Here is a 20495-nt window from a genome sequence, read left to right as displayed (position 1 = left end):
CAGCCATAGCTTACTGCATTTCCCATACTTAAAGGGGAGAGAAGGATGCCAAGCTTGCCCATGGGAGAAGCCTGAAACTCACCCAGTGCTGCAGATGCTCATGCTTAAAGCTGAGCAGCTGCAGCCTCCCAGATTTTGCAAGCAAACTGTGTAGCATCTCTGCCTCTTCAAGGCAGCAGGAAGACAGTGCCTTATCCTCCGGCTCCTCTCTATTGAGTTGAAGCAGAGCACCACCAGCTGCCAAGAGCTTAAGGCTCTTGTACAATACAATTCACCCTCTAGTGGATGACACAGGACCTGTTTACTTGCACATAAATTTGGGTAACTGCTGGTCAGGTGGGTAAATTCTATCCTAGTCTGGATGACATTTTGCTCATCTAACAGCTTCTAACAATCAAAAAAAAGCCAGATGATTAAGCCTACATAAAAGCCAGCACATAAATCCATGGTATAGGATCAGGGTAACGTTCTAAAACAGAGGACTCTCCAACTTACAGTTGCTTACTCTGATGCAGGAAATTAGTAAATACATTAAACAGAAGGTAAATTTAACAGATTTTATTAAATTTACATATAAATTACATTCCTGTGTGTCATGCATGATTGTATCTTTAGATACATCCCATTCTGCTTTGAGTGAAGACAAGGATGACATCAGTGTAGTTTTGCCACAAGTAAGGGATTCAGGCCCATCACATCCAAGCATACCAATACTCCCTTGGATGAAGTCTGTTCTTTTAAATGCTCTTGATAGTCACCATTTGTACTGCTTTGCATCACCAAGAGGCCTCAGAGCATGTAAACTACATTGCTTCCAGAAGAAGCTGGAACAGAAATTTCCAGATGCTATAAGGAGAAATTCTACAAAGTAGTCTAAAATAAAGGCTTCCAAAACATACACCATGTAGATGCCTGGTTCTCTTCACCCCACTCCTCCTGGCTGCACTGTGCTGACACTCAGCAATAAGGTAGATCAGGTACTGTATCTCTACAAGGAGATCCTCAGAACTGGCAATTCCTTAAGCAAATGACAAGTTGAATTTTTCAGCTCTGTGTGCGCCACTTTGGAGAATGAGATTTACTCCAACCCTTGATACAGAGCTAAATGTTTACGGCTTTCTGATCTAGTACCATATAGAAGCACAATTGGAAAGGTCACAGATTCAAAATAAATTTTTTGGACATCTATTTCTCTGTTTTGGGGAATCGGTGAGAAAGTTGGTATTTGCAACCCTAAAAATATGAACTGTGCAAGTTACAATGAAATCCAGTGGATAGGGAAACCATTATGCCCTTTGAAAACCCAAGCCTAAAGTGCTTTGAGAACTGAAAATCCATCGTATTTTGTAATGATATTTATGAAGAAAAGTATAAAATTATATTCACCATCCTGGTAAGACACTTGCTACAACCAAGAAAAAAATTTCATATATATTTGTCATATATCAGTTTTAAGCTTCCTCTAACAAGTAATATACACCAAAGACATTTTCAGCTGAAGAGGCTGAAATGAAATTTGTTAGGCTCAGACCCATGGAACCAGTCTGACCGTGTTTATTCCCTATGTAGAAATTAAACCACCAAGTTTGTTTCTGAAGCTCACAACATTCCACAAGAAAAGTTCCTGGAGGAAAAAAAAAATTAAGTGCCAGGTGTACACAAGTATAGAATACACAACTGCAGACCTTCTCTGGGCTTCCAACTATTCCAGTACCTCCAGTGAGGCTCTAGAAAAGCATGGTTCTCTGTACTGACAAACAGATCACAGGACACGTAATCAAAATACTTCTGTTATCACTGCTCTGGAGGGATCGCTGCTCTGGCAGCACTGGCAGCGAGCTGCACAGTCCAGAGGGGATCCCTGAACTGTCATTGACTTCGCCAGCTGACTGGTGCTCAACTTGAACAACACTGATCCTAAGACTGATCACTAAGGGCCCATTCCCCCCAGCCCTTCTAACTGAGAGCATGCTGAAAGCCTGCTGTTTGCCTTTTCTAGCCTGGCATAAGATTCTTGCTTGCTTGCCATGCTGGACCAGCTCCGAGTCTTGGCAGTGTGGCCAGTATCTCCTCTGCTGAGTTCTTCCTCTTCTGACCACAGAGGGAGAAGAGAGCAGTTGAGTGGCTCATTATCCAGCAATTAAGTCCACAGCACTTGCTGTTGTGAGGATCAGGATCCACATGAGGTGTTGGAGACCTTGCAGACACACCAAGGAGAGCATCCTCATCAAGAATAGGCGTGTTCTTCTGCTGGGTTGTAGAAAGCATTGGATATCTACCTGGCTGACAGAAACATGGGCTCCTGAAAACATGAAGTCAGAGAGAATATGAGGTTTGTGTGGTTGAGATCAAATCAGTACGCTACAGTCTGGCAATGCAACACAGGCAATCCTTACTTTCTGTGAGGAGAGAGAGATCTTTACATAAGATTTCTGGGCCTGTCAGAAGTTCTGCCCTGCTCTGAAGGAGAGGGGAATTTCCACTATAATGCAAAAACTTTTTTTTTTTTTTTTTTAATAGGATGCAGCTAAAGATGCACATATAAAATTATAAAGACTTGAGAACAGCATTCACAAGCATAAGAAGTTTAAGAAGTTTTTTTTGATGATGGTCATACTAAGATTGTTACAATCATCCATCCTGCACAAAAGGCAAAGGACTTTTATTCAGAAAAATACACTCTGGAAAGATAAAAATGGAAATTAATTCAGCCAAATACTGTGCTATGACAACAGACTGGTATAAACATAAAGTGGTTTTTGGTCTTAAGTCCAGCAATCACTCCCATGGCAAATGCTGTGGTAGAGGCTGTTTATATGAAGCGATGAGCGGGCATACTTTCACTTGTTCAAAGAAGGGGGATGCAAGCTGGTGTTTTCCATTAATTTCTTTTTCAGGCAAGGAAAAATTCTCTATTCACTTAAGTAACAGTCTGATGTTAGGAACCAGAACTTCTCTAAGCCATCTTCCATTCTTCATTATAGTACACTCCCTGGAATGATGCAGGAGAAAGCTCAAGAATTCAGAAGTACAGCAGCCTTGCTGGATTGTAGCTTGTCAATAGGTAGGGCCTTGTGAGCACACAGCAAATGGATGGGCCAGGTTTCAGTTATAGCTTGTCTTGGATGCTGGTAGATGATTGTTTGGGCTCAAACATTTTGTTTGGGTATAAAAGCTGGGACCGAGACATGTGGCCACGGAGAAAAAAGGGTCAATATATTGCATATAGACAAAGGCAGTTGTCTCTCTCACAGACTACTTCCTGAACAAACAACTGTCACATGGATCAAGTCCATTCCTGTCTGGCTGTAGGCCAAAGCAGTTTCAAATCCTCGACTGCTCCAAGCTTACAGGTACTTTATACATAACCACAAGCTAAGCCAGCAGTTGCTTAGAGGGTGACCACAGAGCAGGATGTGTCAGAGGAATAGCTGTACACAGCCCACAAAACTTAACCATCTCCAGGTTTCAGATGCCCGTTTTGGAGTGGATCCAGTTTCGATAGTAAGTAACTCGTGTGTACACTCCTGGTTTATTTTGCTTGCCACATTCATCTCCCCAGCTCACTATTCCCACAAGATACCAGATTCCTCTGGAATTCGCATGCACCAGTGGCCCACCAGAGTCACCCTAAGGAGAAAAATGGCAACAGACAAAAAAAGTAAACAGTGTTCACCTCACTAATGAACTCAAATTCTCAAGTTCTTCTGTTCAACTGGCAGGTATTTTTCTCTAGACCTCAGCTATAATTCATATAATTCTCTAGACTCAGCTATAATTATAATGTAATAAGTTCTACACATTTTACTGACAAGACAGAAGCTCACAGCCTATGTCTAATCCAGTCTCTCCCAGTCCACATCCTCACATCTGCATTCTCTCACTTGTGCATTGTATATAAACCACATGCAAACTGAAGTGCAGACTTCAGCCCATGAGCCATGAAGGTCTTCATTTGTATCTATCAAGATACTGAAACTCAAACTTAAGATTGCCCAAAGTACATTTTATTTCTAGAAAACATCACCTTCCACCCCAGCTATTTCCTTTTTACTACTGCCTATATAGAGACTTACCTGGCAAGCATCCACCTGCCCGTCCAAGTATCCAGCACACAACATTCCAGGTGTTATCGCTCCACCGTACACTTGTCTCCTATTACAAACCTCAGTACTTATAATCCTCACTTCTGCTTGTCGAAGCTGATTAACACTATAGCCTAGAAGGAGAAGTGGCATTAGAATTTGCAGACAGCGTAGGCAACATAAAAAACTCAAAGATTAGGAGTAGGCAAATTTTCCTGCTGCTTTTCTGCCATCACAGGCAGTTAAGGGAGCTACCCAGACAATGTCTCAGGAATAAGAAAGTTCCCCCACCACCAAAGTCCTTAACTTATTCCCAAATATAGCTCCTATCAATCTTTCATCATCACCAGATGCTCTTTGACATAATGGACAAATGGATTTTTGTACGTATTTCAGTGTTGAATTCAACTGTAGAGTACATGGTATGTCCTTCCTATCATTGAAAAGACCCATTTGGTTAACTGCAGCATAGCTTTGGACAATCGCTACACATACCAGGGGTCTCCCATGGAAAATAACCTGTACAGTTCAGTGGCTCTCTGAGCAGATAAATCTACAAGCAGATTTATAGTCCCATCATCTCTAACCTCAAGGACATGGACTAATTTGAAAGAAGCTCACTCAAATCACTGGACAAGGCCTGGTTTATGACCAAAGAGAGAATAACTGATGAAAATTGTCATGGTGCACCTATGAAAAATCTGAATAGCAAAAGAACTCATGTCAGAGCTAAACGCAGAGGGACTGGAGAACAGAATGTATTCAACTAGCACTGTGTGTGCAGCAACTAAGAAAAGCTGCTCTTAAAAATCCCCCATTTCCAATCCACTGGCCTAGCCAGAAAAAAAACCAGCTAACTAAGTCTAAACGTATCTCATTAGGACACACACCTATTAAACACCAAGTGTAAGGAATTTAAAATTAAAAAAACCCCATAAAACTAACATCAGTCATCCCAGGAACATGTGTGACAGGGCACACGGAGGCAAGAGACACCCACCATCATTCTCCAAAGCTCCCCAGCCAGTGACAAAACAGGAAGTGTTGTCTGGGAAAATGTGAGATGCTTCAGGAAGGCAGACACTGTGCACATCACTTGTGAACTCAATAGCAGAGGCAAGTTCCACAACAGCCACATCATGTTCATGATCAAGGAGAAAGTCACTGTATCTTTCATGAACAATAATTCTCCGGACAAATTTTTTCTGTTTTGGAGGTCTCAGCAGAATTCCAAAGCTGGCAGTCCACCTCCGAGGATCTCTTACTCTGTAAGATATTTGAGGTTATGCCAGAGCCACACAAAACAAGATCCTTAAGGGAGCTTAGCTCTCTCTTTAAGCATCAAAAAGCAATGTGACCAGGTTTGCCAAAGGGAAGGAGAAGAGTCAAACTTCATTATCTTTCAGCAGGTACAGATATTAGAGGGTCACAAAAGGTCAGAGCACCCAAGAGTCCTAAGGCCTGTAGGATCAGAGAGGTGCTGATGACTTACCCTCTAAAGCAGTGGGCTGCAGTCACCAGCCAGGTGTTACTGATGATTGATGCACCACAGCGATGGCTCCCATCGAGCTGAATACTGGCCTGCCATGGCCATTCTCCCTCCCGTGCACGCTGCCCACCAGTTATTCTCTCCACTCCTGTGAAGGAGAATGCCTGTCTTCGTATCCCGCAGCCTGTCAAAGAGAAGACAGCTCTGCTTTAGCTGATTGAAGGCCTTCGTGGCTTCAGGCAGAGGCGTAACAGGGCAGGAGTCTCTGTCAAGAGACAGCCCTCACCTAAAGCAAGGAAACCAAGTGCCATGGTCATAAGTGTCTCAGGATAGATGCAGGGTAAACAAAGAAGTTTGGTTGAAGACTCAGTACTTTTTCATTAAGCCAGCTTTCAGACACACAAGCCCATATGAACTCCCATGGGACCTGAAGGCTGTGTATCTGAGATGCTGAAAAAAATGAGATTTCATCAGGTCGCCTCCAGATTAGTCTTGGCAGCAGCAACAAAAATATAGTATCCTCTTCTCAACAATTTATTTACAGCCACTGTGCCAACAATCAGGTATTACCCAGCTGAAAAAAGTTAGATTCAAACCAGTTAATTCTCAGAGGCCATTTGAAGATGGAAAGCTAACATGCAAAGTCTTCAAGACTGTGCAGGGGACTGATGGAGTGCCCTGTGAGGGTACTTATACTGTCTCCCGGTTGCCAGAGAAGCTTTAAGACATCAAGGGGGAGCACAACAGGAGAAGGAATGAGAACCTGCCACTCTCCAGGGCTGTGCCACTGCCTTACTCTCAGTGTGGACAGCTCTTCTCCCTCTGCCACCCTCTGGCCTTTCCTTAAAGTTTAGCTCAAATCTGACAGACATCTATTGCCAAATCTTTATTCGGGGAGGAGGGGGAAGGAGGGAAAGTTTTTTGAAGGATTCCAGCAAGAATCATGGCCCACAGCAAAACCACAGTCCTGCAAATTTGCTAACAACAGCTCACTACATGTCCCTACTTCCAACCACCAACATTAAAGCAAGTGCTTCCCACCACCAAGCCAGAATGCTTGATTCTACAAATATATAGAGCCAGTAAGACTGCAAGGAAATGAGCTGAATTCTTCCCTGGCTTATGCACTGTCTACTGCTCTAGTATCTACAAAAAAATTCTGTTTCCAACTTGTATCACAGAAGTATAAGGATTTTGTAACCATAGAACCCCTAGCACCATGTATCTGGACATTTCTAGAAAAGCATTTGTACTTACAGTTGTTTAAAAGGTTGTCTCCCTTTTCTTTGTTCAACTCTGAAATGAAAAGCAAAGACTAGAGTAAGTATATCTCATATACTCCATGATCGAGCCCAGACTCTTGCCCTGTACCCAGGAAAACACAAATTAAATGGCTTGCATTGCTGCCTGGAGTGACATTACAAGAAGAAGTAATTTGCTCTGTTGGAGAAGTTTGGTTAAGCCTCTGTTCCTCACTGAAAGTATAAGGCCACAGGATGCACCTTTCTTGCCTTAGCTCAGAGCTAACAAAAGCAGCAGATGACTGCAAGTGAGTCCAAGTTACATCTACATGTACAACGTTCACAGCCACCAGCAAATGCCTACAGGCCTTTGTTCAGGTTTAGTGTGGCGAGGTGGTCAAAAGTGTCTCCACAAATCCTCAGTGCTGGGATTGACTGAAGGTAAACTGCAACATTTCTAATTTCTTTCCTACAAAAACCCCTCTGTCAGAGTCTGATGGCAATCCATGACAGATTCATGGAAGAGGATTACTGCCCAGGGATCCTCAGGATCTTGTTATGGACACTTGCTACAGCAATCTGTCAAATAATCAAAGGAAATGGCAGAGGGTAGAGAAGGGAACCACCTCAGCCTTCCATTTTTTAATGGCTTGAGGACTCTGCATTTCAGTGCCTGGTGATAAAGGTTCTTATTCAATTTACTGTGCGCCTTAAAGCAGTTTATGAACCCATGGTCACAAAGTTGGGCCTTTTTTGTTGAATTGAGGGGGACTATCTCATTCAACACAACTAGGTCACACAGGGAAAGCCTATGATGCACAGAGAAGAGCTCACACTCATAAATCAGTACCAATATGTTTTAGTTCTTTCCAAGCTCCATCTTTCAACTTCCCAGGCTGTCAGCCTAACAGACGATTTTGAGATAAAAAAAGAAAACAAGAATAGCCCATATTTGCATACTAAGGTGAAATTCATTACACTAAGAACAGCAAAGTGTGAGGAACAAATTCCAAGCTGAAAACACAAACCTAAGGCACTTGCCTGTGAGTCTAACAGTAGACTGGTCAACATTCAGGTATGTCGAGGTTGCTTGCAGTCTTCTGAGTAACACACGGTTGACTTGACCCCAGGTCGTTGCTTCACTGTCAGCAGAGGGAAATTTAAATACCAGAACAACAGATGCAAGCACTCCACCAGGATCTGGGCTACAAACCAACAAAAACAAATGGTGTCGTTCTCTTCACCCACTAATGCTCCTGGTTCTGCTTTGCACTGCCTGCCTTCTTTATAAGTGAACTGGTCTGGTCTGCACAGATGTCTAGAACAAATAGCATGGCTGTGCTCTAGTAAAGGAAGATGATGACATGTCAGCAGGCAGCAAAAGCTTCTTGCTATAACAATGATCAGAGGGAATTTTCTGGGAACTGTTATAAGCAGTAGAGCTGAGAAGCAAAGAAGGGTTCACTTTCTTTTGCCTCCACAGAGGCCCTTATTAGTAGGACACAAATGTCAGTGGGAACAATACAGCAAACTAAAACCCTTCAACAGATATCCAGCAGGCCATTCCTAACAGCCATTCAAAAGATCCAGTTACAAAAGAAGTTAAAAAGGTCTTTTGGCATTTCTTTCCATTTAGGTCACTTGTCCATTTCTTGGCCAGTTAGATCCATCGTGTTTAGATACAACATTCTCAATAGCTTGAGGTCACTTACTCACACCATAAAATATTGGGCTCAATATTTTAAACTAACAGTCTAAAAAAAAAACCAACTGAAGCTTTGAGGGAAAGAGAGCAGAGATGCAGCTAAGATGTTCCAGTGCCTAGTTGTACAAAGTATCTGTAGTGAAAACAAGTTTGGAAGAGATCAGCCTAAAAGGTGTAAAGAAGTCACTTGGACTCTAGCTCCCAAGCTCTGCAATTTTTCTTGATGTACACTGTGGAAGGCTTGTGGAAGAAAGCAGCATCAGAAAATGATGTAGAAGCATATTACTCATTCCATCTAGAGACAAGTAAAGGCAAAAAATCCCAGAAGTGTTGTGATGGACATTCGTGGGAAGTCTGGCATTTTTTGCTATCTAGGGAAAAATATTCCACAGCAGAACTGAGCCTTATAGAAGTACAACTCCAAAATAAAGTAACATGGAGGAGAGGGAAGCAATTGTTCTTACCACTAAGAGTGATACATAATTACTGCAGAGGAAAGATTTTCATCTCTCACATAGAACCCTCTACTACATCCATGTCTTTGTTCCCTCCTCTATATCTATGTATCTCACAGTGGAATAATTTATTCCTTCAGACCTTTTCACAGAGGGAGGAGAATGGTCATCTCCTACTGTACACCATGCAGAGGGATAAGCACCAGCCCGAGCTTCCACAGGAAGAAATAAGTGTGAAAAAGATCTTATTCTGCATCTCTCAAGCTGTTAGCTAGCAGTGAAGATGAGGATCACCCAATAATCCAGTTACTGTTACACAAACAACTGGTGTACAGGTAATCAATCTGCAGAAGTATAAGGCCAAACTTCTCTTCCTTGCTGACCTCTGAAGGTAAGTGAGCCCTCAGTTGTGAGCACTGGAGGATGGTAACAACCAGACAAGGCTTAGTCACCCTGCTGGTGTAACCCAAGCATAAGCAGCCAGGAACGCTCCATATGGCCAACAGGTAGGAAGAAAAGGTATTTATCACATCCCTGCTTATTCCTGGCCTTCACATTACTTACCTTAGACTGACCACATGGGACCTGATGTATCTTTTACTTAGAGAGGACCCCTTGAATATTTCAGATATCTGTTAAAAGAAAAGAGTGTGTTAAAATGCAAGTGCAATAAGCACATGCTTTCACAATATAACGGTCTCATGAGCCTCTGAAACACAAGAAAATGCCTTCAGATCTCCACCTCTACACCAAAGCTACCAGTAAATTTCCATCAGAGGATGCAGATCCAAAATAAACAGCTGAGTTGTCTGACTTCACTGTCCATTCTGCTCTGTTGTTGCCAGTTCCACCACAAGGTGTGTGGAACAGACAGCACCTGTGCTTACCATCTGCTTGTGTGCACTCGGCTATGCATCTTTGACCCACAAGAGCAAGGTGTGAAAGGTAAGGCCAGCCATGTAGGAATGAGGCGCAATCACCTCTATTTCCAACCACACAATTGCAGAACTCTTCACCACAGGTCCAGTGTAAACAGAGAAACTTTTAGTTTACCATGGTTTCAATATCTTCGCTTAGGTTCCTGAACTCCTCCGTAGTTTGCCTTTTGTACTGAGGACTGTAGTCGACATTGGTGATTAAGAAAGATGCATTGTAATATCTGTCTTGATCTAGAGACAAGAAAAAAAAAGGAAAGGTAGCTCATCATCTTTAGTACAATTCAAATATGCATGGTATCTCACAGAACATGGCACAAGCAAGGGTCCCAGGCTCTGGCAGCAATCCTGTCAGCTATGAAATTACAGCTTTAGCAGCACTTTGGGAAAAGGGGGTTCCAGACCATCCTGTTGCTTCATGGACCCTCTAGGGGCTCATTTCTTCGTTGAGGACCATCCCAAGGAGCTCTAAATTACACCCACTACAACATTTGCCTGGGGTCCCTCTTCTTGTTGGCCTGAGGTCAGACGCGTTGACTCCTCCCTAGCTGCACACTGGCATGTCCCTGCCTCTCTGAGAGGCACATGGGGCAGAGCTGTTTGCATCCATTCAGCAGTCGGGTTAAGATCTGGTTCTTGAGTGAATGGCAGAGAGGGGCCCTGTAACACAGAGCTGGCAAAAAGCAAAGCTGAGCTGTAGCTCTGCCACTGCTCCTTCCGGTGTCCTAGTGCAAGCCACAGCTTCATCAACTTTTGGCAAGCTGAGATGGCAACATGATTCATTCCATTCCAGCAGGAAAGCATTTAAAAAAACTCACACTGGTACCTCAGAGACTGGGAATGGAATGACTCAACTTCATTCATGAGGCAAGTGACTGGGAATGGAATTAATTGCCTTCAAGTCACGAGCCATTGTGGTTGGACTTGGTGACCTTAAAGATCTTTTCCAACTTTAAGGATTCTGTGATCTGCTACTGAAACTGGGCCCTTGGCAACCAGAACTGAGTCCTGGGCTCTGAAAAGCCTAAACCTCTGCCCTCTCTCTTTCTGGAATATTCTCAGCTAGAGGGGTCAGGCTGAGTTTCTGTAAAAACGCCACTCAAGGCTAAACTTACAATGCATAGCCTGAATAGTAGATACACCTCTGGCTTATACAGAAGACTGCTATCCTTTGGTCAGCCATGGATACCAGTGGAGACACCAGGGCAAAAAACAAGAAGAGGGTTAAAACTGAAATCCCTGCTTCAAGTAAAGCACATTTCAAGTATTCTTATGGATTCAGATCAATTTATATCTCAAATAGCATTTAGAAAGTTCTTATGTGAGTTCTATTCCAGGGGCAAATTGCATGCCTAAATCATCAGGCAAGACCAAAGTAGCAAGTGAAACAGATTCCTGAAGGCTTGTGACAACAAAATAGTGGGGCATTTACCGTGGCACAAAAGAAATGTAATCAAGCCAATGATGAGGGCTAAGCCTACTATCACCGACACAACAATGACAGCGATCTTCCATGGCTCCATACGCCTTATTGCTCGGTCCATCAGGATCACTGCCTGTATTGAAAAAAACAAAATGGAGAAATTCAACTCTAGTACAAAGACAGTAGTACATCCTGAGTGTAATCATATCTGGCACAGCTTAGCTCAGCTGAAAAACCCCACAGAATGAGGTAGGTTGGGAAGGACCTCTGGATTCTGAGGGTCTGACTGTTTAAACTAGGCCCCACTAAAGCAGGTTGCTCCAGGTCTTGTCCAGTCAAGTTTTTAGTACCTCCAAGGAGAAAGATAACGCAGTCTCTCAAGATCTCTGGTCCAATCACTGCCCATTCACATGGCAAAAGCTTTTCCTTTATATTTAGTCAGATTTTCCTGTGCTCTAACTTGTCTCTGTTGCTTCACATACATCCTGAGAAAAAGTTGTGTAGGTATTGCTAGTAGAGACAATTTAACTTCCAGAAATATTACACAGATTTCAGGTGCAACCGACTGCCCACACAGGCACTTAAACTGAATATAAATGTAATAATTCATGACTGATGAAATAACCTCTGCTCCAAGGGTACTCTAGGCAACCAGAGATGCCACATAATACACAGCTTTGGTTATTTTTAGTTGGTATGAGTAGTAACATTTATTGAGTCCCTGCAGGGCCTGGGGCTTATTGCTCCAAAGCCACGCATACATTGAAAGAGACCACATCCTGTCTCCTGCCAGACAATTTATAGAGAAAGAGGTACTTGTGTGTAAACATGACATGGCAACAAGATTCAGACTTAGTAACTTTCTGAAAGCCGAGAGCAGACCTGTAAAATGGTTGAGAACTTGACTCACACATGGACAAAGGCACAGAAGACTTTTTCCTCCACTTATGTCCTCCAGTGCAGCATTAAGCGACAGAACACTAGGAAAAGTGCATTTTTGCGCATGCCCTTGGTAGCTTTATTGTAGGATGATGCAAAACCTTAAGAACAATTATTAAAGATCCCCAGTAAATCCACAACACACTATGTGGTAATTGTCATGCCACATACTGAGTCTCCACAACATGGTCTGCATTAGTACAAGGTATCAGAAAAACACCTGAGATAATCTCTCAGGTATCTTGGAGTGACAAATGGCAGCAGCCAGCCCTGGGGAGGAGGACTGGCTGGCTATTCACCATGCTGCTTTACACCCACTGATCCATGCTTGTATTGCTGTGAACTAGGCATACTAAATGCTGTTTTCCCCTTTTCAGGCCTATGGCACAGTCATTTCAGAGCAACATCTGAGAAGATGGAGGCAGCAAGAGAGAATGAGTCTTTGCAGTTTTTCCGACTACAAGGTGGAAAAGAAGAAATCACAGTGAAAGTAGAGCAGGTTACCAGCAGAGGCTCCATCTCAGGAAATGAGCTGAGTGGGTAGATGAACAGTGAAGGTGAGGGTCTTGTGCACAAATCCAAGACAGCAAAAGACAGTGAAGTCTTGGGAGACTTCCCCAGAGTGGGAAGAGGGGGATGGTGTTATACCCTCTGCTCTGATGGGAAGAAAACCAAGTAAAGCCACAAGCAAGAAGTGGAAAGCAAAACAAACAAAAGAAAAAAAAAAAACAAACCACAGATCAGCCCTTCCACTACAGAGGAAGGACCTGACAAGTCTGCAGATGGCAAGGGTGTATTCAGCAAGTGACACGGAAGTTGGAACAACTTAAAGTTTAATCTCCTCATATAAAAGCTTGGTTTTGGCTAGTGAGAATGCTATCAGGCATCTCAGTCCATTACTTAAGAAGGGAAGCAGGCAAATTTTTTGCCCATTCAAACAGGTGGCATACCTGAAAGAAAAAGTTAAAACAGAGGAGCTTCAGACAGCATCACAACTGCAGGTAGTCACAAGCAGCAGCTTAGTGTTACCAAAATACACAGGAGAGGTGAGCAGGATCAAGTTTTCTGCTTCAGTCACATGCTGTGGAGAAACCAAATACTTCTCCTTCTGTTGTTCCTACTTTACTGGGGCAAAGTTCTGCTCTGGCAATGAACAGCCCAAGTCTCCCCCCACTAGACTGGCTCCATTTCCTGATGTTAAGGCTGTAGGGCAGTTGGTAGGAGTCTGAAAACCCAGGCTAGCCAAGATTACTTTCTTTGCAAACTTCAAGTTGCAATAAACGCATAAATAACACCCACTGGAACTCAGCTGGCTCCACTGAGGCCTTGACTTCTCACCATCTAGACCTTCATTGGATACCTATCCATCAGCTCTGAGGGTGTAACAGAAAAAGAGATTCAGAAAAAAACCTAAAACCAGTGGAACTGTTCTGCCTCAGTTTCTTCAATATGCTGCAGCCTTCCATGGAACACTCCCATACCCATCTCACAGCCTTTCCCAGTCCCAGGGAATTACAGCATACCTCATGGGCAGTCAATTATTACCCTTGAGGGCAAGCCTCTTGGCTAATCAGAACAGCCCACTATGGCAACATGCCTCTGCCCCTCCTTAGCTAGCCACATCTCATGCTTGAAAAACGCAGCTTTTGCATCTCACTTTGCTCTCCTCACTGGAGAGCTTTTGCTTCCAGCCTGAGCCCCTCCCGTCCATCTCAATCAGACTGGTTCCCTGTCCTGCAGCTGAACCCACTCCAGTGGGCTTCTACCTGAATGGTGATTGGAGCACCATGCTCTGGGCACAGAGAACACACAGCACAGCCCTGGCAGCATATGGCTCACTCTGCAGATATTGAGGCAACTTTACTCTTGGATCATAACTGCTGCATTTTGTGAACTGTATCCAGACAGATTTCCTCAAGACATGGCCTTATGCCAAAGCTACAAAAGCTTAAGATTAAAAAAACTGAGCATCTCCTTGCCTGTGAGACTCACGGTCTCAGAGACAGCACTATCCTTCCAAGCATCTGTCTCTATTTCCTTTTTGTGCAAATACCAGCTACAGCAACAAACACTGGCAGCACAGACCCCCTTCTCCTCCAATGTTCCAGAATTGCTCGTTCTCCACCGGTCACACAGACTTGCAAAGGGAAACAGAAACCTTACAAAGTGCTGTAGTGCCGAGGGAAATGGAAACATGGGAGATGAAGAATAAAAGCCTACACCACTTCTAATGCTGATTTCACTTAAATTTGTTTTAAGAAAAACATTTCAAGCATTCATATCATAGAATCATAGAATGGTTTGGGCTGGAATGGACTCTTAAAAATCATCTAGTTCCAACCCCCCTGCAATAGGCAGGGACACCTTGCAGTAGATGAGGTTGCTCAAAGTCCCACCCAACTTGGCCATGAACACTTCCAGCTAGTGATCTGGCATCCACAACTTTTCTGGGCAACCTGTTCAAGTGCCTCACCACCTTCACAGTGAAGAATTTCTTCCTAGTATCTCCCCGGGAGCCTCCTCTTCTCCAGGCTGAACAGCTGCAATTCTCTCAGTCTGTCTTCACAGGAGAGCTGTTCCAGCCCTGTGACTATCTTCATGACTCTTCTCTGGCCTTTCTCCAAAAGGTCTGTGTCCTTCTTGTGTTGGGCTTATCCAGAGCTGAATGAGTACTCCAGTACCCTGCAAGAGCAGAGTAGAATCACCTCCCTCAAACCACTGGCCACATTTCTTTTCATGCAACCATGGTTGGCTTTCTGGGCTGTGAGTACACGTTGCTGGGTCATATTGAGCTTCTCATCCACCAACACCCTCGAGGTGTTAACCAACATCCACGTACAGGTAATTAATTTGTATATAGGATATACAGATTAAAACCAAAACAGTTTCCTCCCTTTAGCAGGATGTTTTTGACTTCCATCTTGCTAAGTAATAGAATAGGAAATAAAAAAATCTTTTGCAGTGGAAGCACCAAGACTCATCAACTCCCACAATGTACAGTTACCAGTATCCTTCAGCTGTAATGCCTGTGTGCAGGACCCAGCTCAGCAGCCCCCATGTTTTTTGGGGGGTTTTTTCTATTTTATCTCACAACTAGGTATGCCTAGCTCTGCTGAGACAGAGGCTAGGTTGGTTAGTGAAAGACAGTTCTTGTTCAGGTTACATCCACTCAATGCACTCATTATGGATACAAATTACACCTCCAACAAGCTCTTCCCTTCCCTAGCCTTTTTGCTATCTTGCCACGGAGGGCAGGACTGTCGTGCTCTACCAGAATAACAGCCTGACAGGGATTCCTGAGCTTGGGACATCCAGCTCCATAGTTATATAGTTTAGTGGCAGGTGGATCCCCCTGTTTAGGAATTAGACATGGTCTTCTCTGCACTCTAGTAACCAAGTAAATTCTGCTCCACCCAGCAACACTCGCTGGCCAGAGGAACACTGATCCCCTGCAGTGCTAATGAAAGCCTTCAACCATGGATGCATCCTTCCTTTCTCCTTGTGGCAAAGAGACACTGTTTAATAGACAGGTATTCTCCTCAGAAGATCCCCAATACCACAGGTGTCTGTGTGATGCCTTCTAGAGTCTGGTGTTTTGTATAGCCTCACATTTGTTTCCTTATATCACAGGCTTTGACTTTTTTTACTGCCCAAACTCCAGTAAGCTGCAAATTAACCCTTAGTGGGGCTGACAGGAGAATTCAGGTAACACCAACACATTCACCCTCTAGCATGAATGAGAACTCACATCCTGCAGGAACAAACCTTAACAAGAGATAAGCAGCCAGGCTCCACTGGGAGACCTCGAAGGCCAAGTCCTCTCTGCTCTGAAAACTACCTCCTCATGGTCTATATCTGGCAGCTTTCAGTTTGCAGTGAATTAGTGAGAAGTTTCAAACCCAAGATCCTTTAGTTCAGTACAGACCTGCTTATCTTGGCAATATTATCAGTGAACATTAAACCTCCTCCAGCAATCCATGTTCTCATTTAAAACATGCGTCATTCCCAAGAGGCCCAAGATAATCCATGAAGACAGCAGCATCTCTCCAGTTCATATCACAGCTAATTTGGATCAGGAAGAGCAAACTCTTAAATCTCCTAGCTTACACACCTTGGCTCTGAGACAAAGACTGTGGTCACTAAAAAGTTATTCTGTACTGAAAAAAAAAAAAAGCCAAATTTATGATTTTGAAGACAGCTATGTTTTCACAGAATTAAGTATTTAAAATACACTAAAGTTGTGTTTAAAGATATATTAAATTGAACCTCAGTACACTATACTTTAATAAGTGAAACATGGCAAAAAATAAAGCTACATTGTTATTGGCACATTATGAAGAAGAGTTCTACTGAAATTTTACAGAGCTAAAATTGTCTGGTCTTCCTTGTGAAACCAACGAGAAAGCATATAGGATTTCAGGTTGGACTTCTGATCAGCCCCAAATGAATTCTTTTACCTTTGAATTTGGAACATTTACCCAAAAGCAAAAGACAAGCACAATACACAGGTGCCAAGCTGGTTTTCCTCTCTCATCCTGTACCAAACTCCCTAAAAGGTTACTGTATTCATTCATAATGCAAGTGATGCAAGTTCAGCTCCCACCTCTGCCTGACAGGATTTGATTCACTACATTGAGATTATCCATCTCTTCTGGTTGAGTTACTGTATGTTATCAGAAGCCTCAGCAAGAGCAATACCAGCAAACTGATGAGAAAGCATCTGTTCAGACAAGAAAAGACAGTATAACTTTATCACAAGGTCCTAGTCACTGAGCTTCTGGATAAGCAGGGAACAGCTACCCTGTTCTGTTTTACATATCGGTGCTTGATATTTTTTGGCTTCTTAGGCTAAGCCCTCATAGCACCCCAAATGAGATTTGCTTTTAGATTAATCTAAGCCATGTTTTCTGGCACCAGCTCTTTACTGAAAGTGTTTTGCTATACTCCACATAGAAGAAAACGTGCAACCTCTTCTATGTGATCTGCTGCTGTCTTCCTATAATGCATTTATTATTACATTTTTTATTATTCTACCCCTGCTAACTGATCATCCACTATTCTCAGAAGAGCCAGTGTCAGAGTTTGGGTGGCACATCTGCTGAGGAGGGTCTCTCCATATTTACAGCCATGACCAGTTTTCCCAGTTGATGGATTCAGGCACATGCCTACAATCACTCTTCCTAGAAATAGGACCTTCCACAAGACAACTGAACGGACCAATCTGCTGGGCTGGTGAGCGTGACTTAAAAATCCAGACCAGGTCCCTGAAGCTGTCTACCTTGGCAAGGTGGTTGGGAATGGCAGCAACTGAGATACATCTGACTTAGTCCAGGAAGACTGTAGAAAAAGCACAGAGGCACGATGCAAGACATGCTAATTTCACTCCCACCTTTACCACAAACAACCACCCCAACCTAGCATTCTCGTGTGCTCTTATAGCACAGTCAGGACACACATTTCTAAAAGAATGGGACAACAACCTCAACTACTTTGAGAACTGAAGCAGAAGCAGCTAGTGCCTGCCTAAGTACTGCCAGACCCTGTTTGGATGAGGTCAGTTACCTACCAGCCTCAATTACTCAATGTTTGGTATCTCCTAAAGTATTCTGATACAATGAAAGACTTCCAAACACTGAAGGGATCTGCTGAGGGAAACCAAGTGTGCGTTCTTCTATGCGTCATACTGAATCAGCTTGATCTCCCCACACCCTTGAACATCCCACAAAAACAGTAGGTGCTGCATGCCACCCCTCTACAGTCAGATAAAGTATCAGTAATGTATTTGCCACTTACTAATTGAGCTCCTCCCCTTAACCATCCAATTTTACCAATGTCTTGCTGCTTCCCCAGAGCACACTTCAGTTGGGTAAAGACAACAGCTCCAAATACAGCTCTTGTCATTTCCTTCAAGATTTGAGGGCAGCATTGAGTCTGGGATGTCTTAACTTAGAGCTTCCCAGCAACTGTACCTGTGATGCCAAAATGCTGCTCATACAGGCTTCCTCGGTTATCCGATCACCTCTGCAATCAGCACAAAAGGTTTGCTGTTCCTTACTCTCTCATCCATTTTGCACATAACTGTTTGGAAGCTGTGACCTCTTTAATCGTTGGGATAGAGGTAGCCTCCTGTACCCCTACAACAATCTGTGGGATGTAACTGCAATGCCAGGGACTGAGATATCCTTGATCACTAAAATGTCTTTCTATGGTTGGCTGCCACAGCCAACATCTTGAGAAAGACAATCATGTTCTGAAACAAGCTTTAGCAGAAGTAGAAGGACTACTCCCTACATAAGGACTTACAATCTGCATGAACACTGAGAGACCATCTCAGTGTAAAGAAAATATTAAGTACGTGGCCACTGATTGCAATCAGTTTAGGATAAATTTCTGTAACTTTTACATCGTCTTTACCTCTCAGATTTCCCCTTCCAGCTGTGTTGGTCATAGACAAGTGTCTTGTTCTGTTAGTTTGGCAGTCACAGATTTTAACAGTAGGTCTCTGCTTTCCAGCCTTCAAAAATAGCTCTGCCTGCCTCCCTTAGTCCTTCTTCGACTTTTGAAATCTACTCCAAAAGCAAGACACCACACAAGCAGTTACAGTCTCTGTGGGTTTTCAGTTTGGTTTTCATTCCAATGCAGGGCGGGCAAAATGTCAGGTGCCAGATTTGGTGTGTTTCCAAGCTGATTCTGCACAGATTAACACTTCACTGGCTGCATACAAAGTTCATGAAAATAAACAAAAGCACAAGAAACTACTTTTGCCAACTGTACTCCGGTCATCCTCTAGTTCAGCAGTTGTGCCTGCAACACATTCTAACCATGCTAGCACAAACGGTAGGTCAGTGTCTGGGCAGAGTGAGATGACTGTCACCTGCTCTCCACATAGGTCAACCTTGATTTGCCATACTGTGCTGTAGATGAGCTGGAGAATTCTCAGAAAATAAATGCATTTTGGGTGAGGAGAAAGGCTGAAATATCAGGAGTACTGATGCATGAAAGGCAAGCAAATCAGAAGCAAGCTCAGAACCAGTGCCATTCTCCCCACACCCTCAGTCAAAACTCGAACTGCCCAATAAATCTACACATGATGTATCCATGCTGCCCAAAATACCAGGATAAGCCAGAAGCTTGTGGCACTCACCTCTGGGTACCACCGAGAGGTCAGCAAGAAGACCTTCTCTCTGGGAGATGCACCGTTCTGAACACCACAACACACTGTGCAGCATCTCAGTGTAGACTTGAGGCTTTATCTCCCGAATTAAGAAAGGAAGGAGTCATAGGCAAGTCAGAACAAACAAGTCCAGCAAGTCTCAGTGACAGAGGCTTACCCAGTAGCATGATTCCTCCCCTAAAACAATAACAAAACACTTCTTTCATCATACCTTTCATCCAGGAATCCTGAAATCTTTTCAGAGCATTAGCTACACCCTGCAACACCCCAAATCAGAAGAGCCATGAAAATTTTGCAAGGACGCAGAGTTTATTTCCTTCTTTGGTATAATTAAGACAAAATCAGAAACTGTGGGAAGGACCAATGCAAAAAGTTTTCATGTTCAAGAGACAATGTTTGGTCCTAGGCCAGGTATGGAGTTGACAAACTGATGTAGAATCAATTGTATGTGCCTCTTAACTCCCTTGAAGTTCCTTGAAATTCGTCATTTGGCCAGACAAGAACTTGTCCTCATAACAACAGCTAAATGCAACTTTTCCATTCTTCTTTAACTCCTTAGACAATAATTTTAATTGTGGTCACCTAGCTACACACACACTTCTGTCCTGGAAAAATTCTTCTATGTCATAAACATTTGTGATATAAATATTTTCAGGTTGTCTAAATAAGAAGTTGTGCTAGTGACAGCAAGTTAGCTGGCAATCAGTCAGCACAAGCACAAACTCTAACCTAAAGCAACATTTCTCAACCTTCAATTTTAAGTTTTCTCAGTACCACTAAACTTACTAGAAGATGTATGTGACCACATAGCCTGACATACAGATTTGTTTCAGAAAGACAATAAAGAAGACAGACCTCCCAACAAGATACATGAGTGGCACATATTTTCTTCGCTTTGCTGCAATAAACTTTCTAACCTCTAGGGACTCTTTTCCTCCACCTGAATGACCTCTGTTTGACTCCTCTACAGCTCAGGGATCACCAGGTTAGTAACACGCTGATGCAAATACACCTTGCATGGCTGGAGCACTTCCTTCCACCGTACATCA

At 43.2% G+C, this 20495-nt stretch overlaps 1 protein-coding gene across 1 annotated transcript; it reads right to left on the bottom strand.

Moving 5' to 3' along the window:
- Positions 1–543: 543 nt before the first annotated feature.
- On the bottom strand, positions 544–19519 carry TMPRSS11E (transmembrane serine protease 11E). The gene is made up of 10 exons (XM_048305194.1): positions 19417–19519; positions 11343–11466; positions 10029–10144; positions 9540–9607; positions 7857–8020; positions 6832–6870; positions 5578–5758; positions 5086–5351; positions 4077–4219; positions 544–3630 (listed from the first exon to the last, which is right to left on the bottom strand). The coding sequence occupies exons 2-10, from the start codon at positions 11452–11454 to the stop codon at positions 3469–3471; spliced, it is 1251 nt and encodes a 416-aa protein (XP_048161151.1). The 5' UTR covers positions 11455–11466; positions 19417–19519; the 3' UTR covers positions 544–3468.
- Between the last annotated feature and the right edge of the window lie 976 nt (positions 19520–20495).

Source organism: Corvus hawaiiensis, chromosome 5 (assembly GCF_020740725.1).
Source record: "Corvus hawaiiensis isolate bCorHaw1 chromosome 5, bCorHaw1.pri.cur, whole genome shotgun sequence".
Lineage (NCBI taxonomy): Eukaryota > Metazoa > Chordata > Aves > Passeriformes > Corvidae > Corvus > Corvus hawaiiensis.
Note: the sequence above shows the minus strand (reverse complement) of the source record. Positions and strands in the feature narration are given on the sequence as shown.

Coding starts and splice junctions, on each gene's coding strand:
- TMPRSS11E (XM_048305194.1), bottom strand. CDS start 11,454: ATGGACCGAGCAATAAGGCGTATGGAGCCATGGAAGATCGCTGTCATT. Junction 10,145..11,342: donor TACATTTCTTTTGTGCCACG/GTAAATGCCCCA, acceptor TCTTGTCTCTAG/ATCAAGACAGATATTACAAT. Junction 3,631..4,076: donor GGCAGGTGGATGCTTGCCAG/GTAAGTCTCTAT, acceptor TTTTCTCCTTAG/GGTGACTCTGGTGGGCCACT.